The sequence below is a fragment of the Elephas maximus genome, chromosome 4 (genome assembly GCF_024166365.1).
Source record: "Elephas maximus indicus isolate mEleMax1 chromosome 4, mEleMax1 primary haplotype, whole genome shotgun sequence".
NCBI classification, from domain to species: domain Eukaryota; kingdom Metazoa; phylum Chordata; class Mammalia; order Proboscidea; family Elephantidae; genus Elephas; species Elephas maximus.
Window position 1 is genome coordinate 62,837,286 of NC_064822.1, and position 26,545 is coordinate 62,863,830.

The window sequence follows — 26,545 nt, forward strand, 5'->3', positions numbered from 1 at the left end:
TAGCGACGCTACAGGGAGCCCTGGTGGCTCAGTGGTTAAGAGCTCGGCTGTTAACCGAAGGGTTCAGAGTTCAAATCCATCGGCCACTCCTTGGAAACCCCTACTCTGTCCTATGAGTCAAAATCGATTCGACAGCAATCGACCATGGAGCTCAATGAAGGAGATGGGCCCACATTGTTCCCACCTTCTGCAGCTCCCAATTCCAAACAGCAGAAGTGTGGCTATGGGGGCAGCAGACTAGGTCTAAAGGGGATTCTTCTTGGCTGTCGAGCTGAGCAGCCCTGAGGAGGTACTGTTGGCAGCACCTCCCTGTATCTAGAGAGAGTGAGTTGGGTTGGGCTTCTGGAAGAATGAGAAGCTAACTGTAGTATGGAAGAAGGGGCCTCCTTCCTTCACAGAAAGTCACTGCCCATGTCCCTCCCTCCCCGCCCCCCCTGCCCCCAGAGAGCTGCCCTCTCACCCTGGCAGCTATTCCAACCACCCTGGGTTGCCCCCTAGCTGGCCGGGCTGGCAAAGCTCACCTGGACAGTCTCTATGACGATGGAGAAGGAGTGGTCCTGGCAGTCCCGGGCCAGCAGGTACTGGCAGATCCCACTGAAGGTGAAGTACCTGTTGTCAAAGCTCTTGAAGTGGGACTGTCCTGTGACCAGACACTCGCCTGGAGGAACGCAGAGAAAAGGGCAAAGAATGGGAGAAGGGAAAGCCTCCTGGTGGGGGCAAAGGTGGAGTGCACATACGAGCAGGAAACCCTCACACCAAAACTCTATGGGTGTGTTACACACTAGTTCTAACCAGAGGACTCGAAGTCAGTTCCAACTCCTTCAACCATAAGGTGTCAGAGCTGGATCACTGTTCATTTTATAGATGGGGAAACTAAAGGAAGTGGCTTATCCAAAGTCACACTGGGTCAGCGGTAGAGCTTGGACTAGAACCCACACCTACTGACCCTGTGTCTATAGCTGCTTCCCCTCCCACCACGTTCTGTGCTTCCCACTGGGGTCAGGGGCCAGCCCAGGTGCAGGCTACAGCTGGGAGCTGCAGAGTGCTCAGCCAGAGAGCGACCCGTTGGATGCACCATCTTCTCTGAATTGGGACTGTGCTACAACCACCAAGTTACAACCCCACTCCAACCTACCGAGGACAGCTCTCCGGGAGAGTCCCTAAAGGCAAAGGGGCGTGGGGGGGGGGGGCAACACTCTCAGAGCTCAGCGGTGAAGAGTGCAGGACTCTGTCCACGCTGCCTCAGCTGAGGGGCGGCTCTAAGGCCTCCATCTGTGACTTCAGCCGGGGCCAATGGGGGCCCAGGAGGCCATCTGCCCATGATCTCACCACCACCCGGGCAACACTGAGCTCTGCACAGCCAGCTCCCAGCCCAGGCTAACACGTCTGTGAGTGGGAACGAGGACTCCACTCCTTCACCCTGCAACTCGGAGCACTGAACTCACCCCCTGCCCAACCACCATCCTCCTCCCCCATAGCCCAGCCCAGGCCCTGGACCTCTGGCCCAATCCACCTCGGACCAGAGATACCATATCCAGGCAAGTGTCCCTGCATGAGGAGGTCTCTGCAACGCCTCCAGTGATTCCGCATCAGCCCCATGCCAGCTCAGGGCAACCCCATCCCCAGGGCCACAATGGACCCATTGAAGCTGAACCAGCCATCTGGAGCCCTTCCCAGCCTCCCTTTATGTATTTCCTCTCTGTGTTCTTATCTTTGTCTTCTATTCCATAGAAAAATAAGTAGACACGCATACCATGGCAGTTCCGTAAAAGAGGAGCCCTCCTCCCCTCCCACCCACCCCTGGCCCCCAAACAGCAGAGACTTGGTTCTCCGTAGCACTGATCCAGCCTGAGCCTAAAGTTCCCCCTGGGAGAGTCCTACAGTCAATCCCATCTGGGCCCATCTCTAGGGGCTGGGGCTCAGCCCTGTTACACAGCCAGGGGCTGCCCAGAGCCACAGGGAGATTCCAGCTGCCCTCCTGTCAATGAGGGGCTACACAGACCCTCATTGCCTGCTGCCTTCATGTCCACCTTTGCACTGACAGGCATGGTCAGGGGCAGGGCTAGACTACACAGCCCTGGGTCTGGGTGTGGGCCTGCCTGCTAGGTAGTGTTTGGAGGAAGGGGTAGAGGAATAGCCCCAGGCTGCTGGTAAATGTTCCTCTGCCTGGTCCCCAGGGGGAAGACTGGTCCATTCTAGGATGGCATGGGCCAAGAGAGGAAGTTACGGAAAGCAGGGAGGCCCAAGATCCTTCTCCTCAGTAACACCTTTCCACCTCATTGCCCCTCAAGAAAGGACAGAATGGGGGTCAAGGCTGGTGAAGTCAGAGCAAAACAGGCAACGACAAGAAAGGGGCAGAGGTCATCCCAGCTGATTGTATGTGGACTGAAATTCCAAACCCAGTGATGTCAGAGGAAAGCCTTTTTAAAATGGTTATTTTTCAGACATCACTACATTCTACAGAGTGATATGACCATTGGTGTCAAATGTCTCGACCTGGCTGCAGTAAAATGGGCGGGAATTCTTCCCCCAACCTTTCTCTGTTTTCTCAGGAGCGCTTTTATCTGAGTAAGAAATTGGACCCTATTATCTTTGACAATGTCCAGGAAAAGGGGGGTCATCGAGAAAATGTACACATATCTGAAAGCAAAATTGTCAGGTCTGGAATCTAATCCTCTAATCTGATTTCCTGCTCTGATTCCCAATGATTTGTGTTTCCAAGTTTCTCAGGAATCAGAAGCCTAAATATTACATTGCACTTCTTATCTCCTTGGTACAGTCCATGGACAGACCTGCAGGCACAGGAAACCCAGGAACTCGGAGGGTGAGCTGCTGGGTGGCAGCCAGAACTACAGGCCACGTGGCAATGCTGACCCACCCCCTGCCCGGAGAGGACACCGAAGACAACCCCAGTCTGTCAGTCAGCAAAAGGCAGCCCTGGGCAGGCAGTAGGTGGGCAATGAATTAGCTGAATGAATGAAAAGCAGGTGACCCTTAGAACAGGATACAAAATAGACCATCCAACAGTTCAAGCAGATCCATTCCTACAGGCATAAAGATCCTCCCTCATGAAAAACATAAACCTCTCATCTGAGGGGGGCATATTACCACTTCTAAATACACCACCACCACCTCCCCCCCACCTTTTTTTTTTTTTTTTTTTGCAGTGAGTCCTTCACAAGGGGCTGTTCTGTTCAGATCATTGTCTTCCACTCTTTTCCAAGCAACATACACAAATACCAGCCCACAGGCTTTTAGCAAAGCAGCTCAGACTTCCTCCTGATGTAAATTTTCATCAAAGCCTGCCTTTAAATCGCAACATAACCTAACCAAGTATACAAGGTACTTTTCTAAGTGCCCTGTGGCTACCATCTCCTTTGTTGTTCTTATGAGGTGCTCATTCTTACTCCCCATTTTACAAATGAGGAAATTAAGGCAGAGGAGTTAAGTAACTTGCCCGAGGTTCCAAAATAGTCAGCAGGGATTTAAACCTGAAAGACTTGGTGGCACAACAGTTGAGCACTTGGCTGCTAACTGAAAGGTTGGTGGTTCAAATCCACCCAGTGGTTCTGTGGAAGAAAGACCTGGCAATTTGCTTCCCTAAAGATTACAGCCTAGAACACCCTATGGGGCAGTTCAACTCTGTCCCATGGGGTCACTATGAATCAAAATCCACTTGACAGCACCTAACAACAACAAGAAATCTGGCTACAGAGCTCAAAGCACTTGATACCACCCCATACTGCCTCACAATGGGCTCCTACAGTTGCCCAGAGGCCTGACTTCTTTAGAGCCATGCCTGATATCATTCTGACCCTGGGCACACACGGGCACGTACCAAGGAACAGAGATACAATGGGTCCGCATATAGAGACTGGGGGAAGAACATCTTGGGCATGAAAGGAGATGCGTTGCCCTAGCCTGAAGGGAATCTGGTGTGACACCAGAAGACCCAATATGGGCCAGGGCAAGCCAAAGGACACTTCCCATGAACCTGGGGAGTCAGAACCCCCATTCAAGCCCCAGACACCTGAGAAAGCACACTGGGATGGGAGAGGCATCTGCCCTGGTTCACTCATCATTGCTGTCTGTTGACCAAGGGTGCAGGCTTATCTTCCTCCCTATGGGCTTCAAAACAGACTGAGCTTGGATTCCAAGGCTGAACTACAGAGCCATGTTAAGAATTCATCAAATTATCTGAATACCAAGAGACAGCTCTATCCCAAAGCCTCCCCTCCAACCAACCTAGGCAGGCCGACAAGCTTTCAATGCCACCAAGGTCCAGCTCTGTCTTACCCTCCTGCTCCACCTACCCCAGCCACACCCCTGCCTCACGCCACCCTCCCACTCCCTGCTCCTTTGGACGTGTGCCTGTGTCTCTATCCTTCTTGGGCTGTGCTTAACCAAACAGCTACCTCTGTGCTCTACAAGGATGGTAACAGCTGACACTTAATGGATGCTTACTGTGTGTCAAGTAACAACAGCCTCTCTTATTTGACAGATTAGGAAACTGAGGTTTTGAATGATTAAGCACCTTGCCAGAAGTCACACAGCTTGTAACTGGTAGAACTGGAATTCCTACTCAGACAGGCTGAGTCCAGAACTCATGGTCAGAACCTCCGTATTATGCCACGTTTATAGGCTCATAGGATTGGGGCTACAAATGAAAAGCCTTCCCAGCTCCAGAAAAGCACTTTCCATACTCTCCACTAGGAGTTTTAAGTTATTTAACAAGAGATTTATTCATTTGAGCAATAGTCCCTATTAACACACTCTCTCCTTTCTCATTAACCCTAACCAGACACTTATAGTTCAATGGGAACTAAACTAGCAGAACTTCTCTGGGCAGTGCAGGTTACAGAGGAAGGGGAGAGAGGCTTAGGGTTGCAGAAAGGGTAGCCTGCAGGCTATGAGGAAACCACAATTTTGCCTGGGACTTCCCTAATTCCTACCCAGTAAGTAGGGGTGTAGTAGTCCATGGGTGGTGCAAACAGTTAACAGAAAGGTTGGCAGTTCAAATCTACCCAGAGACACCTCAGAAGAAAGACCTGGTAATCCACTTCCAAAAGATCATGGCCATTGAAAACCCTGTGGAGCACAGTTCTACTCTGAAACACATGAGGTCACCATGAATCAAAATGGACTCAACGGCAACTGGTTGGTTGGTTAAATAGAGGTGTGCAGGGAGCAATGGAGGCTTAACAGAGCACATCACAGTAAGCTCTACCCTCTCCCTAAGTACACTGCCGCTCTCCTGGACTCTTCCTCCTCCCTCCCACTACCCATACACTACACTGTCTGTGCAGGGCAGCCTCTAAGACAGTCCTAATGGTCCCCACTTCCTGTATGCAAGTCCTCATGTAATTCCCTTCCCTTGAGTATGGACTGGACTTGTTCACTTGTGTCACCTCAAAAGTGAAGTTTTAAAAAGACTATGGCTTCTATTTTGGGTGCTCTCTCTCATCTCTCATCTTGGATCACTTGCCCTAGGGGAAGCCAAGTCATGTCATGGAGCCAAGACATGTCACGGAGGCAGGCCTGTGAAGAAGACCACATAGTGAGGGACCAAGAACTACCAACAGCCACACAAGTGAGCTTGCAAGTGGATCCCCATTCCAAGTCGAGCCTTCAGATAAGGCCGCAGCCTCCGCCAATAGCTTGACTGCAACTTTTTAAGAGATTTTGGTCCAGAGGCACCCCGCTGAGGTACATCCAGATTGCTGCCACACAGAAACTGTGATATAATAAATATTTGTTAAGTTGCTAAGTTTTGTGGGGTAATTTGTTAAATAGTAATAGATAACAAATACACTTTCGTCTTGTTCCAGAGAATCAAAACCCAGTTCTATATTTCTAGGAATCAAAATGTCAGCTCCTCCAGGGGCTGCAGAGAACTCTGGCCAGCTCCCTGCTTTACTAGAAAGGCCAAGCATATCCCCTTCCAGAACCTTCCTGTCCACTCTTCCCACTAGAAGTGCTACCTGCAATTATCACACTGGGGGCATCAGACAGCCCCAACAGCAGCTGAACCATGGCAAGGTGTAGAAATAGGCCCATGTGTCATGACAGAAATGGACTGGGAGGCAACAATCAACTACTCCAGAATTAAAGAAAGAGGGTCAGAGCCAAGGCTTTGAGAATGCAAAGCAAGAGGTTAGTAGTTTCACTGGAAAAATATCAAATCACTCAGTGGACCACAGAGTTAAAATTGATTACCTCCCATCAGGACATCAGAAGATACCTTGCGTTCTCAGTGAAGATGTCTTCTAGATTTTGAGTAGAAGGCCAGGGATCATATTGTCTGTCCCAGACCAAGCAACCACCATGTACACAGTGGGCGTTCATATAGTTGTCGGATGAGTAGATACATGGATGGATAGGTGGGTGGATAGATGGATGGATAGATGGCCCTCCTTACTGTAACTGGTTGTTAAGAATCCCTAATCTTGTAGTCAATCTGACAAAACACAATAAACCTAGTTTCTAATTCCATCAACTGGGTACCATACATCTTATACAATGAATGGTGATGTATTTAGATATTAGAAGTTTTTTTTTAAAGATTGATTACAGCAACCTCTTGTGTCTTTCAGAGGGTTCTTTAGGTCTTTCACGGGGTATGATTATGTTAAATCAAAGCATGTATTATCATTTACAAGGCCAATCTTTTGTCCTTCATGTTTCCTTCAAGGATTGCACATAAGATAAACTGGCTGATTGGTACATCCCTGGGATAGACTAACTGACTTAGCCCTATTGCCCACTTCCTATCTAGTTCCAGATTTTTCCCAGTGTAGGGGGCACAGGCAAAGGTCTCGAGTGACCCTAAAGCCTTTAATCCACAGACCCCAAATATGATCCCAGGCAGCCAAGTTTAACCCCTACCAAAGCCAACGTGGCCTCTTCAGACAGAGCGGGAGCCCTTCATCTAGGTGTTTGTCCTCCAGTTTTGTACTGCACTCTGCAAGCACGGGGGCCCACAAAGTTCTATCTAAGCTGAAGCTGAGCTGGTCTTTAACTAAGGGCGGGGGGGCTGGGGGGCCTCTCCTGAGCTCATGAAGAGATGGCAAAGAACTTCCTGAAAAGGAATGGATCAAGAACTAGGAAAGAGGGAAAAAGTAAGGGCAAAGGTAAGAGTAAAGCAGTTGTGAGTTTGGCAGCTGTGTGACTTTGGGTAAGTTATTTAACCTCTCTGGGTCTTTTTCCTCTTTCAAAAAGTGAGAATAAATAGTACCTGCCTCATAGGTTGTTGTGATGAGGTAATACACATAAAGTGCTTAGCACAGCGTTCAGCTTATAGTAAATACCATGTTAGTTACCATAAAGGGGAAAAATCATCAGGAGAAGAACTAGGGTCACTCGGGAGTGAGGCAGAAGGGGACTTAGAATGAACAAGGTTTGCAGTAAATAGAACAGAGTTGGCACCAAACAGAGGGGAAAGTGAAGGGCAGAGATTGTAAGACAACTTTTCCTAAACACATTTCCCAGGGCAGGGACAGGGCTGGGAGAATCATTTGGTGACCTGGTTTTTGTAGCTCTTGGAATATGCCAAGGTGTTCATATCAGGCCTTCCAGAAAATTCCATTAAAACTCACTTCGGGCCTAAAAACTTACCAGCCCCTTCTTTCCCTTAATTTTCCAAACAATTTGAGTCCCCTTTACTTTTTTTTTTTACTTAGTCAACCATGACCTTACAGGCCTTGCATCTCATTCAGCCTTAATCTTTGCACGAACAGGTGATGAGAAAAGAAGAAAACCTGAGCCTAAGTGCATTCTCCCCTTTCCTCTATCACAGAGCTCCCCTCCTCTGGCCCACAAGCAAGTTAGCACAGTTGCTGTCTGAAACCTGAGCTGTGGTCACGTGGTTGCACTGGGGCCTTCTTCCCCCTACCTAGATGTGTGGCCTCCCTGTCTAGTAAGGGAAGACACGCCTCTCCATTCAGAGAAGGGATGGAATGAGCAGAAAGTCGCCTACCTGGGCATTCTTCATTGCTGCAGATCCACAAGCTATTTCGGCAAATGCTGTTGAAGAGAAAGGCAAATATCATTGGTAGTGCTACAAACAGAGTTTTTTCCACTTGCCATCACGTCGATTCCAACTCATGGCACAGAGTAAAACTGCTTCACAGGGTTGCCTTGGCTATAATCTTTATGGAAGCAGGTCACCAGGCCTGTCTTCTGCAGCACCACTGGGTGAGTCTGAACTGCCAACCTTTAGGTTAGTAGTCGAGTGCAAATCATGGGCACCACCTGAGAACCTGAACCTAGGGTACATGAAAGGATTTAGAACTCACAACAGATATCAGAGCACCCAAAGGAAGGATCTGGGAAAATAAAGGAGCTGATGCTAGGGTGCTCTTGATGAGGCTAAAGTTGTGCAGGACAGGGCTTTGGCTGCAAAAGAATCTTAGAGATATTGCCAACGGGAAGAAACCCTGACAGAGAAGCAGAAGAAGAAAAAATACCTAGAAGATACAATGTCCCTGAAAAATCTACCCAGGCACTAAGAAATCAAATTCTGCCCCCACGCTCAGCCAGTAGAAGAGAACAAGGGAGAGCTGTGGAAAGGGGAAATGCCCAGAATCATGTTGGGCAGCCGAACGAGACTCGTTGAAGGCTGATGGAGCGCTGAAGCCTGTCCAGCCCAGCAGGGAAAGATGGCAAAGGGAAGAGGCCTGAAGATGAACGAGAAGTTCTTTTCCAGGGTGCACAGAGGGCAGGCAAAGCTAGCCAGAGCAAACATCCCAGGGGGCTTCTTGAGAAGATGACTTGAGCTAAGCGGAGCCAGGGGCGCAGGCTCCTAGCCAATCAGCGTGTTTTCCTACTGGGCACTGCTGCTTTCTAAAAAAATTAAAAAGAATTGCCGTCAAGTCAATGCTGACTCACAGCAACCCCATGTGTGTCAGAATACAACTATGCTCCACAGAGTTTTCAATGTCTGATTTTTTGGAAATAGGTCGCTGGAACTTTCTTCCAAGGTGCCTTGGGGTGGACTTGAACCTCCACCATTTTATTTAGCAGCTGAGCACATTAACCGTTTGTACCACCAGGGGACTCCCTGTCATTGTTAGCTGCCGTTGAGTGGATCCCCAACTCAGGGCAACCTTATGTGCAATGTGATCAGACCATTGTGATCCATAGGGTTTTCACTGAATGATTTTTTGAAGTAGATCACCAGGCCTTTCTTCCTAGTCTGTCTTAGTCTGCAAGCTCTGCTAAACCTGCATCTTAGCAACACAGGAGCCTCCAGTGACAGATGCATAGTGGCTGTGACTGAAGAGAATTGGCTGGGAACCAAACCTGGGTCTCTCGAATGAAAGGCAAGAATTCTACCACTGAGCCACTAGTGCCCTCTAGGGACTCTCTATTGTTCTTGTTGTTGTTAGTGCCATAGCGTCAGTTCTAACTCATAGCAACCCCATGTGACAGAATAGAACTGCTGCATAAGGTTTTCTTGGCTGTAATCCTTATGGGATCAGAGCACCAGGTCTTCTCCCCTTGGAGCCACTGGGTGGGTTAGAACTACCAACCTTTCAGTTAGCAGTGAAGCCCTTAACCACTGCACCACCACCACCTATTAAAAGATCTCAAGGAGAGAAGGAAATGCATGCTGCTTGGCGACTTTTGTGTGGTCCCTGTTCAGGAGAGAAAATCATGTTTTACAGCATAGTTTTGGGGGAAAGCTAGAGCTGTGGTTTGCATGTAAATGGTCCTTCCCTTCTTGACTGTCCCCGTCCTCCAGGCAGATCTGTAATATAATCCTTGCTCTTCATCACTGACTTCAATGCCCTTTACCAACCCCACATCTCAGTCTATTCTCCCTCAGCCCAGGCCGGGCCCTGTCTCACCTGCAGCTGTCCCTGTTGCCCCAGCGTCCCCTCCCAAAGCCCCTGAGCTGCTCTCCCAGTCCACAATGTACAGTCCCAATTACCAGGTGTTGCAGTCTTGTGAGAGGGAGGATCCCGGAGGGTACTGCTTCCCAGAATGCACACAGGAACACTCAGCACTCTCCACACAGCGGCCTTCATCAAGGAGCTGCCCCTCTGAGTTCAAGGGCACCAAAGCAAAGGTCTTAACATTGTCATCATCATTACTCATCTCACAAGTATATAATCCCCACAGGCAGTCAGTTTAGGGTTTCTTCCAGGAAGCTCAAAGAAGTTCTGTGATGTTTACCTTTCACTTTAATCAATATAAGGGAGAAGGATTATTCATGTCCATTCTACAGATAAAGAAATTCAGAAGAGTTTTGTTCAAGGTCATCCAGTAGATAAGTCATGAGTCTAGGCTTAGGGTTTCTTCTAGGACACTCAACGAACTTTCACACTAATGCAGTGTGGGGAAGTGGGATAGGATTAGAAATCTCCATTCTTCAGATGAAGAAACAGGAAAGAGAGTTTTGTTCAGTGCCATTCAGTATGGAGTCCTGAGTCCAAACACACAGGACTCAGTCTCAGTAATTAAACAGGGTTTTTCACCAAAGTTCACAAAGTCTCTCTTGAGAAAGACTTTCTAGTGCACAGCTCTTTTTCAGCTGAGTTCACATGGAAAACTCAGGAAACATTTTTAAATCTCTCTCCCAGACTGGTTCCCCGCCACCTAGCTGGCAAAACAAAACCGCAGCTCAGATTGGGCCACATGCTGCCTAACAAAGTCACCATTGGAGCCCAGACCATCCTTCTAGTTCCCTTGACAGAAGTGTTTTCATGGATCCAATACAACAGGAAGACATGAATTAAAACAAATACCAGCTCAATCCCGATCACTGTGCACAAAGACTTTTAAAAAAAAAAAATAGAAGGCCTTTGATTTCAGCAGTGGGGAACAAACACAAGTGGCCTCCATCTCGCCTCCCAAAGCCAAGGGCACTAGCAAGGTCTCAGGTTTGTAAATAAAGTGGTAAGTTAATTACCAGGGCAGCTGCAGCCATCCACGCATTGCTCTTGACACACTTCATTGATGTGCAGGCTCTGGCAGGTTCTAGTGCAAGGGGACACACACTGCTTATACTCCATGCCAGCCGGGCACACTGGTTCTAAAACAGAAAACCAAAGTCATTTCCCCCAGAGCGATTCCCCCCAAGTGCAGCATCCTACAAGCCACGCCATATTCGGAGCCTCCTTGCCCACTTTGGCTGCTATAAAGGCCATCTCCACCCCAATGGCCAGCACGCCCCTTTGAGGTCTCCCCTCTGCCCAATCACCCCTAATCTGAAGGAACACCTTCCCTATCATGAGGTCCTTACTATGACTCATCAGGGTCACCGAGGATCACCCCCTACCTCCTTGGTCATCTGTCTCCCACGAACAATGTGGCATTGCTTTGCTCCTTTATGCTCTGCCCCTTTCACCTAAAACACTTTCAGGGTGAGACCAAACCTTTTTACACTGAAAAAAAAAAAAGGCTTCCTGGGACCAAGCAATCTTCCATCACATCCCCCCTCTAAGGCTTCCTCTTCCCCATGAACTCGATCCTAATTCAATGCCCTCCCTAGCAGGGGCAAACCCTGTTCACACCCACTTTCTCTGCATTTGCTCTATATTTATTTTCACTTTGCTGCGGGACTACATTCAGGGTCCTATCATCTAAGTGTCTCACTATCCTCCCCCCACTGGACCCAGCTCTTCTGGGCCAAGGATTGAGTCTCCTCCTTTCTCTCTACCTCATGGCTAACTGATGTTCTGGCATACTGAAAGATCGGGCCATACCAAAGCTCTTTTCTGGGCTTCATGACACCAAACAATTGACCAAAGCACCTTCTCCTCCAAGATACATCAAGTATTTCCCCCACTCAGCCTTCAAAGACCAAAAAATCTGCCAATCCACAAAGTTTTTCCTTGGAGAGGGGAAACCAGCTGCTAATAGCCACCTTTCTCACACCCCCAGAGCAAAGAAGAAAAGCTTTCACTTCTAAGCTGTTTGCTGAAAACTGAAAAACATGTGTGTAGTAGAAATATTTTGCCCGCTCCTCTGACTCTATCAGTCTGCGTTTTATCTGTGTAATTATTCCAAACTGGTTGCCCATCTGCATGGCTTTTGATCAGTGAAAGGTCTTAGGTGAGAGGAGGTTTCTTGCAAGGTGACCAGAGGAGGCCCTACTTAATCACAATACTTTGGGGATGGTGACAATGATTAGGGATCCAACAAGATAAGAAGATCAAAATCACGGGGAGCCGTGAGGTGAGGTGGGAAGAATGTGTTCAGCCTGGAGGAGAGAAGGTTGATCTAATAAAACGGAAGAACTTAATAAAAGCCTTCCAGCAGCTGAAGGATCATCATGGGGACACTCGGGCCAACTCCCTGTGCCTTGTCAATTCAGACAAGCAGAGGATGAAGACATCAGTTGAAATGGCAACTGCTGAGATTTTGGTCAGAAGCAGAGAACACTTTGCAAGTCAGGGAATGGATTTCCTGCCGGAAGGTGTGGAGCACATGTGAGGGGTGACGAGAAAACGGAGGTAAGAGAAAGGACACAGGAAGGCCTCTCAAACTTGGCCGCAGCCTTTTGGGGAGGGGCCGCCCTCTGCAGACCAGCACGGACTCCATCAGGGGACAGAGGGCAGGAGCCTTTCAGGAACGGGGTCCAGGAACATGGTGGCTTTGCAGGCACGGACTAAGGCGGGTGTGGTAAAGATAAATAAGCCTGACACAGCCTTTCAGCCTCCGGAGTGACAGCAGCCCAGGACGCACAGCACTCATCACCACCAGAGCGCCCTCCGCAGCCAGGAAGCAGCCCAGAAGGGGCGGCGGGCAGCTGACTTACGGCAGGTGGTGTGGTCAGTCCAGCCGTCCAGCCTGACGCCCTGGTGCGCGCAGGCGCGGGTGTACTCCAGGAGCACAGAGCAAGGGCAGCCCTGGCCCTGCGCGCAGCTGCACAGCGTGCTCTCACACAGGGCCATGAAAGGCTCAGGATCCACCGAGGGGTGGCAGCGGGCAAACGCCGAGGCACTCGTCAGAAGCTGGCACTGCTCCCACAGGCCCTGCGGAACAAGATGGCATCCTCAGCAGGGCCGTGCCATGTGGCCCCAGCTGATGGTGTGTCCAGTTAGTGCCTTCCTGAGCTTAGACAGCTGGGAGTGACTTAACTTTGCTGGGCTTACCAAGCAAGCTCCCTCAGGACAGAGCCTGGCTTTTTTATTCACCACTGTCCTCCCTGCACCTGGCACAGTGCCTGGCACCCAGTAAGTGCTTTATAAACACTTGTTAATCAACCCATCAATCAAAGGAAAGATATTGGCGTCATGCTATGTGAAGTGGACAAAGACTAAGGTTACATCCTGGACTGAGCGCTAGAGATGCAGAGTCTCAGGCCCTTGAACTGCTATGGCAGGACAGTGCCCTATGAAAGGAAAGGAGAGAATAGCAAAAAGAGTACTAGACTTGGCCTTAGCCAAGTGATCTGGTTTCAGAGTCCAGTAACGCTGTTCACCATCAGTTTTGCATTGACATAGTCCCCTCCCCTTCCTAACCTTGATCTTCTTACTGTAAATGAGAGGCTGAGACAAGGGTTTTATAGAGATTCCCAGGCTTTACCCCCAGAGATTTAAATTCAGTAAGTTGGGGGTATAGGTTCAGCAATACGATTTTTCAGGCATTCCCCAGGTGATTCCAACGATCACTCAGTTCCTGTTAGCAAAAACATGCTAAGATTCTGCAAAATGTCCCAGAGATACTCTGCAAGGCAACAGCTATTCTTAGGTTTTATCACTTTGTTGACACGCTCAACTTAATAACATAAGGCAGGTTTGCAATTTTTGTCATTTATTACGCCTGCTAACTCTTCAGTATAAACATCCTTGTATGTTTTATTTATAAACATCTCTACATTCTGGGTTTTAATGATACTCAGTGCACTTTTTTTTTTCCACAATTTAACATCTCTGAAGTTGGGGTGCATCTTATAATTGATAGCATCATAATGTTTTAAAATTTTTTGTTGTTGAGAATATACACAGCAGGACATATACCAATTGAGCAATTTTTACATGTACAATTCAGTGACATTGACTACATTCTTCAAGTTGTGCAACTATTCCCACCCTCCTTTTCCAAGTTGTTCCTCCCCCATTAGCATAAACTCACTGCCCCCGAAGTTTCCTGATAGCATCATAATTTAATTGACAGCTTTTTCTTTGTTAGTGGAACAGAGACTAATGATATGTCTTAGAATCAACAATGTCTTAGATTTGACACAATACAGTATTATCGATAGAAATGATGGGGAGGGGAGCTGCACAATTTCTTTCATACAAATGCATGCTCCCCTGGAACCCAGCAATTAGTTAAAAGACGTAACCTGCAACTAAAAGGAAAGAAGTACCAGAGTAAGTCCTAAAGGGTAAGCCAGAACAAATCAGTGTTCCCAAAGGAAGAATAAAAAGAGGAAAGAAATTAACCAGCTTTGAGAAAAGAGAAATCCACTCTTCTCCAACTGTACAAAGAGTCTGTAGAGTGAGTCCACGTAAATTGAGAACCAGGCCCGTGGGCTGCCTGTTTGGTGGCACCGTGGAAAGCATGGAGAAATAGAAATCTCACCATCCACAAGAACCACCCAGCAGCACTACAGAGCCCTGTCCTAGCCACAGTGCCACTATGCAGGGGCCTTGAATCTACATCAGAACCAGGCAAGCAGGGCTCCCAGTTTGCAGTAAACCCTGGGGCACCCAGCAGGGAGCCCAGGGCTGTGGCCCAGGCAGACTGGACGTGGCTGGTTCCCTCCTCACCTGAGAAAAGCAGCAGCAGGCAAGGGCTGCCGAGCTGCAAAACTGCAGCAGGCCAACTTGTGGGTGAGGGTGATCAGCAGCTCTTCCCCTTGGGAGCCATTGCTAACCCCAGCACTTCCTCTATGACCTGCCCTCTGAGTTACCTCTGGTCAGGCTGGAGACTCTCTGTACCCACGGAGGATTCCTGGTTGGGAAAAACATAGGCTTAAAGCCCAGCTCGTCTACTTCCTGGTGGTGGGGACTGAGGGAAATCCCCTCACCTCTCTGGGCAAGGACGCCCTTGTGTTAAATGAGAACAATAATGATATTCACACTGTCTCATGCAGTTGCCTGGCACTAGTAGGCAATCAGTAAATGAAGACTACTGTTACCAGCTCTGTGACCACTTGGGTCTCACGTGATTTCATTTATCCTTCCACTTGCACCCTGAGCATTTTGAACAAGGGGAAATGGAGTTTCCTGAAGGCAATGACCAGGAACAGTGACAGAAGTAGGCAGGCTCACCTTGGCATTGTTCTAATTCTAACAGCCCTGGAGTCAAGGTCAGTGTCTTCCACCTGCTGACTGTGTGACCTTGGGTTGTTTACTTAACCCTCCCTCCTCAGCAAAATGAGGGTGAAGATAATAGTCCTAACTGATAAGATTGTAATGAAGATGGAAAGAAATATTGCATGTGAAAGGTTTAGCCCAACGAATGATGACCCCATATTTTCATCATCACCATTGGTATCCCGGACACCAGAGAGATCCCTTCCACCTTCTCTCCTGCCATTAGCCTTATCCTCCAGAATGGCAAGCAGATCACCAGCAGGACAGAAGGACACCTTTGTCTTTTTCACCTGTCTCCATCTCCCTTGGCTGTATAGGAATGAATGGTTGCCATGGGAGCATTAGCTCTTCTCTCAAATCTTGTGTTCTTCGTGGTGTGCAGAGGGGCTGCGTTAGTTGAACTTTTATCTGGAAGGTGCACACTCCTCCAGAACAAAGTGGGTTTCTTTCTAGTACAGATGAGGGGAATCTGCCTTCCTTGTGATAAGTCTGAGAGCCTCCATTCTCACGGGAATTTGTGGCTAAGAGAGGGAGGCTGAGGCCTGTGGCTATTCCTTTCTGTTCTGCCACACCCCCTGCCTCGTGAGAAATGCCACTCGGGAAGTGAGGCCACTGAACCCTCAGAGGTCAGCTGAGGGTGTCTCAGAGAGAGGGCCAGATGCCCAGGCTCTTGCCTGCCTGTTTCCCCACCCACAACTTGGAATTAAAGAAAAACTCAAAAAGGCAACTCCGTGGGTGTTTCTAGTAATCTCTACCATCCCCTGGGCTGTAGGCAGGGATTTGGAGTAGTCCCACACCCCAGGGCAACTCCCGTAGGGAAAGGGATCAGGAGCTTGGCAGATCTTACCCCGCAGAATCAACCAGACGAAAGAAGGGACCCCAGGAATCCAGGCAACCCCACCCCTTTCAGAGAGCTGGTGGGCAGAGCCAGCATGGCCCATCTCTAGCTGGCCCCAGTCAGTCTCCCTCCCCCCCACCCCCACCCACGCAAAGGAAAATGGGAACAGTACTCCTGCACATTTCCTCAGAGGTCCCTTGAGGTATTAAATGGTTTACAGAAAGCCTAAGCCAGAAGGGTGCGTTCTGATTATTTGCCTGCAGGATAGGAGTAGATTTCTGCAAAAACAGCCGGTTCCCTCTTAGTACAATTCTTTGGCCTCCCACATGTACCTGAAATCTGACAAAGTTCCTTTCTCATCAGAAACAGAAGGAAAAGTCCGTCATCACACCTTGTCTTCCAGTCTTCCCCTGGTCAGCCTGGCCTGTACTCCGTCTCCTAGAGTTACCACAGTTTGACAGCCGAGCAGGACTTCCAGACATCAACCCCCACCCCTTTCCCCAGCACCTGTAGTAGATCTGCCGTCACCCAGCAGTCCCACCACTGTGATTCATCTCTCTTACTGTCTCACAGTTCTGCCCAGGTATCCCTGCCAGGCCAGGTCCTGAGATAGAACATCGCCACCAAGTCTAAGATGGCGTCTGTATCTTGTGCTCTCAGACTCATGATAGAGACATTGGCAGGTAGGCAGTGACCAAAGCATTCACTCAACAAGCATTTGCTGAGTGGCTTCCAGGTCCCAGCAGTGTGTGCAAATGAATTTAAAATGTAAAGCTCTGTCCCCGCCCTGCTTATAAGGCAGTGTCTAAGCTCATTAGGAAGACAAAGAGGCCAGGCCCTTCCTGATCTGACCACCACCGACCTCTCTAGTCCCATCTGTCCTGATCCCCATCTCATATTTACTGATGGTTCCCAGAACATATCCTCACATTTCGTTCAATAAACAGTTACTGCACGCCTACTCTGTGCCAGGCACAAGGAATGCAATAGAAAGCAAACAGGCTTGATCTTGATCCTCATAAAGCCTATCCCTCTTCCCCTCCCATCTGCCCTCCAGTATGTCCTCTCCTTCTGCCCGGCTAACTCCTGCTCCACACCTAGGCTCAGGAACCACTTCTCGGACCAGGTCCCCTTCTCGTGCTCCACTGGATTAGATGCTTCCACAGCTCCCTGAGCATGTCCACTTTTGTACTAAAATTATCCATTTCTGTAACTGTCTCCCCCATTTCCCTGCAAGCTTTTCAAAGACAGGAGCTATATTCCCAGGGCGGGCAAAGCAGGCAGTAAGAAAGTGCTGAATCAAACCTAATAGTAAAGAGCACAACAGTGAGTAAGTCATACTCCTCAATTCTTAAGGAGCTTTCCCTCTACCTGGACCAGGTGTTCCGCAGGGAAAGTTTACATAACAATCTGAAGACATGGTCCCAGTTTAGGGGAGTCTTCCCAATGGCGTGGCCAATCAGCGGGAAGAAACCTACAACCGACATGCCAGGGAAGACTTCCTAAGAAGGAGGGAGGGAGGGAGGCCGTGGGAGGCAGCGCCAACAGCATAACTTCAAGCAAGAGGAGAAACAGGAGTTTCCACTGAGCTAAACCCCAAGACTCCAGCCAGTGTTTCCCACAGACATCCCAGGAAAGACCCGCTGGCCTCTGGGACATTGTTCTAATAAGCTAGTGGCCCAAGCTTCTCTTAACGGATCATTATGGGCCCTGTCGTACTAAGAACCTAACCATAGTTTCCTTGAATAAGTTTATATTTTCTGCCTATACCACATCTTCCAACCCTTTAGTTTGTTACTCCCTGTGTGAGGTACTCATAGATGTCTTTCTCTAATTCATCCCAGTTCACTCCATCTACACAGCATTTTAGGATTTGATAAACAGGATTTTGTTCACTTCATCCCAGCCATGCATGATTTAGGAATGTCTCCCATGCACCCTCTTCTCCTGCGGGAGCGGGCACAGTTACACGTCGGTGTGTTAGGGTGCACACGCCAGCAGGAGACAAGCTTCTGGATACCCAAGTTGATCATCGTCGGCTCCTCACCTCTTACTCAGTCATGAGAGGACATAGACTAAGAGAGGTCCCAGGCTGCCAGACACTCCACAAACCCTCTGCCCATCTCCCTACTTTAAGGAAAGACTGACTCAAACCCCCTCCCCAGCCCTTCGCAGTTGACTATACTCTCCCCTAAGCCAAAAACAAACCAGTTACTGTCAAGCCAACTCAGACTCATGGTGACCCCAGGTCTGTCACCGTAGAACTGTGCTCCATAGGGGTTTCAGTGACTGATTTTTCACAAAGTAGATAGCTAGGCCTTTCTTTCGAGGTGCCTCTGGGTAGATTTAAACCTCCAACCTTTCCGTTGGGAGCCCACTCTCCCCTAGCTCACCAAAATAAAGTTCTGTTTTCAGAGATCACTTTGTCTCCCACTACCACAAACCAGCCTCTCAGGGACCTGCAGACACCTTCAAAGAACATAAATCTCCTCAGAGAAAGGCTGGCTAAATATAGCCTTTCAGATTTGGAAATCTTGTATTTACAAGGTCAGTGGTTCAAGGACGCCTTATAGACCCCTGAGATCTTTTCAGGGATATGTGAGGTCAAAACTATTTTAATAATACAGTGAAAACTGTGGCAGCCAGAACTTGACAGGAACTGCCTTTTCCAGGTCTCCAAAGTTTTCTGTCTTTGACAGGGTGCAGACTTGCCACTTTTCTATCATTTGTTTTAGTGGAAAATATTTGAATTTTCCTTCTCTGACAGGTTTCTGTCTGACACAGTTTCCAGCTATTGTAGGTTTTACTGCACTACTAGGAGTCCTGATGGTGCAGTGGTTAAGAGCTCAGCTGCTAACCAAAAGGTCAGCAGTTCAAATCCACCAGCTGCTCCTTGGAAACTGTATAGGGCAGTTCTACTGTATCCTATAGGGTCTCTATGAGTCAGAATCGACTCGATGGGAACAGGTATATAATGGTATACTGTACTAAGAAGACATTATTTGCTGGTTTTGCTTTCATTCTCTCACAGTTCCGGAGGCTATATGACGTGTGGTATCGCAGCAATTGACTGCAGAGTAGATACGAGATTCCAGCTGTCTTCTATTAAGCCAGACATTAAAGAGACTTGCAAAACCATAAAACAGTGCCACTTTTCTCAATAATTTTCTTGTTTGGAATACATAGTTATTTTTTAATATGAAAATATATTATTTATCTTAACATATATTGAATTTATTATTTTTTAATGAATAAATAAATGTGTTTTAAATTTCTCAGTTTTAATATCTGATATGGTCAATATGGAAGATTATAATTCACATAAACAAAATCTCTTTGGGGTCCTCAGTAATTATTAAGAGCATAAAGGGGCCCTGAGACTACACAGTTTGAGAACCACTGTACTAATGAAGGAGTGACTGAGCAGAGGCTGATTCCATTCCACAGCCCAGCCGCCTGTCACCAAACCACAAATTACATGGCTTTCTACCCCTAGATGCACCCTGCCCCTCCATACCTTGCTTCCTAAAGGTCAGATTGGAAGACAGTGTAGCACAGTGGATATAGCACAGGTTTTAGAAGCATGGCTGGGTTAGAGTCCCAGCCCTATCACTTACAAACTGCGTAACCTTGGGAAAATTATCTCGCCTCTCTGCACCTCAGCTTCCTCACCTGTAAAAGAGACTGAAAGTTGTCCCACGGTACCTAGTCTTTCTTAGTCACGTTGGTGGTGGTGTTAACTGCATCTAGTCAGCCCCCAATTCATGGCAACCCCATGCACAATGGAATGAAACACTGCCTGGTCGTCCGCCATCCCATTACTGGTTGCAGACCGGACCATTGTGATCCACAGAGTTTTCATTAGCTGATTTTCAAAATTAGAACCCTCAATTTTCATCCAGGCCCAGAGTCACTTGGAATAATGATTCCATCTCTCAGTCTACCTTGCAGCCGGCTGTAGTCATATGACTAAGCTTTGCCCAGTAGGATACAAGCAGAAGTGTTATGAGCAGCTCCCAGGAAGTGTCTTCCAAAGGAAGGTGTGTTTCCCCCTTAGTCCCTCTCCACCTGTGGTTGCGATGACTAAAGCTTGAGAGGCCGTCTTGTACCATGAGGTAGAAGCCTCATACTGAGGACAAGACCGAAGGACCCTGGATCCCTGACACCATGGATCCTGTGCTGGCCCTGGACATTGTACCCCTGAGCTTCTTCACATGACAGAGAAATGAACCTCTATATTGTTTAAGCCATTCTTACTTTAGGTTTCCTGTCACTCACAGCTGAACCTGCTCATAACACAGATAGCAATACTTAACCTTAGACGGTTGCTGCAAAATAAAATTAGATTACAGCAAGAATGCGATCAATTGTTTATAGCTATTATCTTTTGCCTGCTGTCAATACTAAACAAACAGCCAGGAGAAGACTTCGCCTCAGCACTCTGCTAAACTTATCTGGCAGGGACACAAAATGGGGGTCAGCTAATTTGCACACTTCCAGCATCTCCCTGGCTCCAATGCCCGGCGTCAGCTCCTCTGTCTTTCTTCAACTCCTGTCTGTGGTGCCAGAAGCTGGTGAGAGAGCTCCAGCCCAGCTCCATCAATCCATGACCTCACCCTGCCAAGGCGGGTGTGCAGACCCAATCGTGGCCTATCTTAATCACATTTTCAGTTCATTAAAGAAGACCAGGCCTCTTCCCCAGAGATGAAGGCTGGTTCAAGGGAGGGGAAGAGAAAACAAGCACATCTCCCCAGTGGCAACAGGGGGAGGAGAGAAAGCAGTAGCAAGAGATCTGAAACTTAGCTATTGTGTTTGTCCCCAACCAGCTGATGCAGAAGGGAGGGAGGCATTCCTCAGACTGAAATGAACAAAGAAAAGGAGAGTCTAGTATATACAGTGCAAGATTGTTCAGCCAGGCCCTGCCCTTTCCAGCTCTGGGGTGGGTGCCCTGTGGCCTAGAGGAGGAGTGGAGGCACCAGGAGCCTGAACTGGACCAAAGTAGTGGGTTCAAGAATTCAGCCCACGACAGTGGGTAGTTTTTCACTGGTCAGCCACCAAGGACGGATGGGGGAGGGTTGCCGATCCTATTAATAACTTCTGACTGGCCTGGGATTCCCACCCACATTCCAAGATCTGGCCAGCAAAGCTCCCAGGAAGATGATTGATAGATTTCCATCAAAGCCGTGGTTTTTATGGAGTGGACATTCCTCTCTCTGAGATAGTTGGAGTACAGCCCTGCTGAGAAGCATGGTAACTGGGTATGTCACAAAAGTCCAGAGCCAGGGAGAGATGGCCAAGAAGCCCTCCAAGGGACTCTCCCTACCCTCTGCCGCAGTGCTCCTGGGAGTCATCTGAGCAATTCTCAGGGATCAGGGGCAGAGGTCGCTGTCTGGAAGGACAAGAGCCACCATGCCCTGGTTCTTGGTTTGGGGTCTGCCCAATCTCTGGGGTTGGGAAATACCCAAGTCTGAACCACTCCACCCATCCCTCTCCCAGCAAGGAAAGACCCTCTGTGATAAGAGCTGAGGCCTCTGAGCTCCCAGATCATTTACTATTGTCGAATCGCTCTTCTGGCAATTTCTCATTTACTGACCCAGGCAGCATTTGTGTTGGTACTTTTATGTTTATTTAACTTCTCATATATGTCTGTCCCTTGAAGTAGATTGCAAGTCTACTTGGTATATTTTTAGTATTGCCCCAACCACACAAAACACCTCAATAAATATATACTGACGGGTGCCATCAGATACTGACTGGCTCATTCTGGTCCTCACCCGGAGAAAAGAGGGGGAAGGAAGCCACCTAAGAGATAACGCATTAAAGGATCTTAAGGTTGTTAAGTATGAAAACCTAGGCCCTACCCAACCTTCCTTGAGGGTTATCAAATAAGTTCCCCAAAAGGCCAAGTTCTGTTTAACTCGAGGGAAATCTTGGAAAGCCAGTGGCAGCTCCTGATCCCTGCCATAAGGCTAGAATGCAAAGAAGCAGTGGTCAGGGGCACCACTGCTCACCACAACCACATCAGCTCATGGCCCCTCATTCTGCTCTGCAGTCAGGGGAATGAATTGGCTCTAAAAGGGAAAAGGATGCTTATTGTTGGTGTCGGGTGTTGGAGTCCCTGGGTGATGCAAACACTGGGCAGCTAACTGAAAGGTTGGAAGTTCAATTCCACCCAGAGCTGCCTTAGAAGAAAGGCCTGGCAATCTACTTTCAAAAAATCAGCCATTGAAAACCCTATGGAGCAGAGTTCTATTCTGACACAGGTGAGGTCAACAGGAGTCGGAGGCGACTTGACGGCAACTGTCAGGTCAGAGGTTCATAGAGCTCTGCTTACCTTGGAGAGGGAAGGTTGCAATACAGAGCAGAAAAGTAACTTACATGCGGACACACAGAGAATCAAGCAAAGCCAGGGGCTGCACCCTGGTCTCTTGGACCTTGGTAAAGCCTTAGCCTGCATATGACTTGGTCCCTTTATGAAAGCAGTACTCACTCTGCAAAAGGGAAAAAGGGGTGTGTGTGTGTGTGTGTGTGTGTGTGTGTACGTACTTGTGTTCAAACCCCACTTCTGAGCTAAGTATCACTTGAGCATCCTTTCTGTAAAACCAAGTTACAGCAAACTCCTTAGGGGATCCTGGGTGACAAGGGTCTTTCCTTGAGATTTACTGACTTTCCCTGGGCCAGGCTCTTCCACCACAGTTGGTCTCTGTCTGAATCACAATTATTCTTCCAAGCAAATAACTGTAACAAAATTCTCCCCAATCACCAAGATAAGCCTAAACTCATTGCCATCAAGTCAATTCCAACTCATAAGCCTATTCCCAGCCAAATCACCCAATTATGTGAATGGAAGAGGCAGAACAAGGAAGCAGGGATGCCAGGAGTGGACCTGGCTGGTTAGTCTCCCGGCTCTGCCAGGATGTTTAGTCAGGTCCTCTGTGTTTACATTATCTTCCTCTGTGCCCTGGAGCTCTCATTTTAGCACAACTGTGACAGAAATGGTAGAAATAGCACAGTACGTCCTTTGCAAATATTGCTTGGGCGATCCTTAATCCTTAATGAGGACATGAAGAGTGAATTGCCCTGTCCCCAGCAGAATGGGTATTTTACGAGCCTCTTTGGGCCATTGAGGAGACACGTTATGGTTATTTAAAGTAAACACGAGTGTTTATAAATGTTAGCTTGTGAGGGACAGGTGATTTCCTGGGAGGATGAGGAAGTGCAGGTAAACAGCGTGCTGTTTCAGAGGAGGGGGAGAGAGTTCTCCATGACAAGGGAAAGGGGAGAAAATACGAAGACACGACAACAAAAGAAAAGAAAGAATAAGGATTGTACTGAGCAAATAAACCCCAATTTTGGCGGCCAGTAGAGAACAGGAAGTGTGGGGCTGTTAGATGACAGGTGGGGTTACAGTTGGGCTTGAACTTCTGAATAAGACCTGGAGAAATCAGACTGAAAAGACATTCCTTCTCCAGTATTCAGGGACACTGAGGGATAATGCCCTAAATAGTTGAAATAGTGATAAAAAGAAAGGAGAGACTTAATAGGGAGATTAAAAAGGGCTGCATAGGGCTGTACTCCACAAGATGGCTAGAAAGATCCCACTAAGGATGTCTCCAAGACATGACCCTTAAGCTGGGCCTAGGTTACAGCATAACTTGTCTACCAGGGTACAGTTTGTGGATACCATTGGTACAGTTGCCTGGGGGTTGAACTAGATATCTTCTAGAATCTGAGTTTCTATGAGTCTAAGATTTCTAACATTTATGAAAACAAATTTCTTAGGCACCAGTCACCTGCCTGAAGTTGATGCTCCTGACAGATGATTCCCCCAAGAAGCAGAGCAGTAACTGGTGCACTCAGTTTTCTCAACAAAGGCTAGTAGTCTTGAGGACCAACTCTGAGGAGGTACATTGGAGAGAACCTTGGGGGCCAGAGGCAAAGAAAGTATCCTTATACTTAGATTGCAGCAGCAAAGGCAGAGGACAGTCTTCCCACTCTGGCGAAGGTGATCTGGGGAATGGGGGATGATTGCAGCAACTACACCTCCAGTGGAGGGGGCAGTGACGGTTCAGTGGTACAGTTCTCACCTTCTATGCAGGAGACCCAGGTTCGATTCCAGGCCAATGCGCCTCATGTGCAGCCACCACTGGACCATCTGTCACTGCAGACTTGCATATTGTTGTGATGCTGAACAGGTTTCAGCAGAGTTTCCAAACTAAGAAAGACTAGGAAGGAAGGCCTGGCGATCTACTTCCAAAAATCAGCCAAAGAAAATCCTATCAAACACAACGGTTTGACCCATAACCAATCATGGAGCTGGAGGTGGTCCAGGACAGGGCAGAGTTTCGTTCCAATTCACTGTGCATGGACTCACCACGAGTCAGGGGCCAACTCAGCGGCAGCTAACAATAACAACGTAGTTCTGCAGGTCACAGTGCATGGGGGCAACACATCCAAGGGGCTGCCACTTACATCATAGACATTCACCTGTTTATTACTTTCAGCAAGGAGCTCTACAGGTGCAATGGTTAAGCACTTGGCTGCTAACTGAAAGGTTGGCAGTTCAAACCCACCAGCAGCTCTGTGGGAGAAACACTTGGTGATCTCCTCAGTGGCGTCACTAGGGTTGAAGAAGTGCAGTAACTCATGGCGTCATCCTCCCCCCCATGGACTGCCTCCTGTACCAGACCATACACAATCCTTAGTAATGTTTTTTGTACTAATGTTACTCATAAGTCATAACTCCCATATGTCACTCCTTCTTTTCCTGTAATTACTACTTCATTCTCAAAAAAAGGTTATTGATATCGGTTCACAAACACTAATTACCACAATATTGTAGCCAAAATACCAGAAAATTTGACAAAATCAGCACCTGTAAAAACAACAGCAGCAACGACTACGACAGCGCGTGCTTGTAGCGCGTGAGTCAAAGCGTCATTGTAATTGGGTAATAATGACAGCTCTGACTGGAGCACATCAGAAAGCTCAAAAAGGAAATTAGCACAGTGGTTTTTAGCCTTGTAGGTATATTGATACATGTAAGCTGGGCTTACGAAAAATGATTTTGTTGTCCTAACTAACTACAGGAATATCTTTACAGTCAGTTTGGTGTCATCTCAGAGGCATGGGTGGGGGGGGGCAGATATGGCACTTATCCCCAGGTGCAAGTCCAAGGGGGCACCAAACGAGGTGCAGAATGACATTCTGAGGCACCACAAATATGAAAGGCACCTAAATGAGGCAGCTAGACAAGAGAGGGGAGGGCATTTCTGCTGACCGGAAGCTGAGCCTCTATTCATCTTGAAATTGGGGAAAGGGGCACAATTTACAGATTGCCCAAATTGAGAGGGGATGCAATTTAGAGATTGCCCCTGGGCACTCGTTACCCTTGCTAAGCCTCTGTGTCACCCACTCTGATAGCGTTACCCGGTGCAGTCCATACCCGAGGCCCCCCTACCTGCCTGGTGACACCCCTGGATCACCTCCTGTAAAGATTACAGCCTAGAACTCCTCTCTGGAGGTGAGATGAGAAGGAAGAGGGGCACAGGAGCTAGTTGAATAGACGGGGGGATACAGGGTGGAGAGGACGAATGTGAGCAGCTAGGAGTACATAGCAAGGTGTGTATAACTTTTTGTTTGAGAGACTTACTTGATTCGTAAACTTTCACTTAAAACACAATAAATAAATTGGAAAAAAAAGATTTCAGCCTAGGAAACCCTGTGGGGGAGTTCTACTCTGTCCTGTGGGGTCATTATGAGATGGAATAGACTTGACAGCACACAACAACATTATGGTTAGCATGGCACTTTTCTAGCAGGGGGTGGTAAAGTGTTGTGAGGGAGGGGTGCCTTTTTCTAATCAGCAAGAGCACAGTGGGGGCTAGCTTCAGGCCAAGGGCAGTTTCCTGGAACCTTGGGCTTCACGTTGCAGACAGGACTGCAGGATAAGCCCAAGGCCCATTTACAAGGTCGGCCCTTGCTGACATTCCAGAGTTTAAAAAAAAAAAAAAAAAGCAACCTAAACCTAAATGTGTCCTGTGTAGTAGAATTACCTGCAAATTAACATCAGTTACTTAAACATTCATAGCTTGGGGCTTCTTATTACTAGGTCTGCACCCTTAGCTCCAGCAGTTCTGTCCCATGTTTGAAACTGAAAAAACTAAATTTGCCTGCATCCAGCAAGCCATTATCAGTCCCAGTAGAAAGAGGTCTGGGGTTTTGTTGGCATAACAAGGAAAAACAGCCATCCCCTAGGTATAAGTAATACCCTGTCTCTCAGCAGGAGCTGACTCCTAGCTACAGCCCTGGAAAGATGGAAAGCTCCAGAGACATGGGAGAAAAGATTCTGGCTACTGTCCAGGACAGTTCCTGAGGCCATGCATTCTCTTACGCAAAACACTTGCCACTCCAAATGGCTCTTGGAGCCACAGAC

At 48.1% G+C, this 26,545-nt stretch overlaps 1 protein-coding gene across 3 annotated transcripts in view; it reads right to left on the reverse strand.

Moving 5' to 3' along the window:
- Positions 1-26,545, reverse strand: part of VWF (von Willebrand factor) — a 173,654-nt gene that overhangs the window by 118,115 nt on the left and 28,994 nt on the right. For all 3 annotated transcript variants that reach the window (XM_049882256.1, XM_049882254.1, XM_049882255.1), the window contains exons 7-11: positions 12,764-12,980; positions 10,913-11,035; positions 9,932-10,043; positions 7,976-8,022; positions 522-658 (exon numbers count right to left, since the gene is read on the reverse strand). In XM_049882256.1, the coding sequence (XP_049738213.1) occupies positions 522-658; positions 7,976-8,022; positions 9,932-10,043; positions 10,913-11,035; positions 12,764-12,980 (636 nt within the window). The remainder of the gene's footprint in view (positions 1-521; positions 659-7,975; positions 8,023-9,931; positions 10,044-10,912; positions 11,036-12,763; positions 12,981-26,545) is intronic.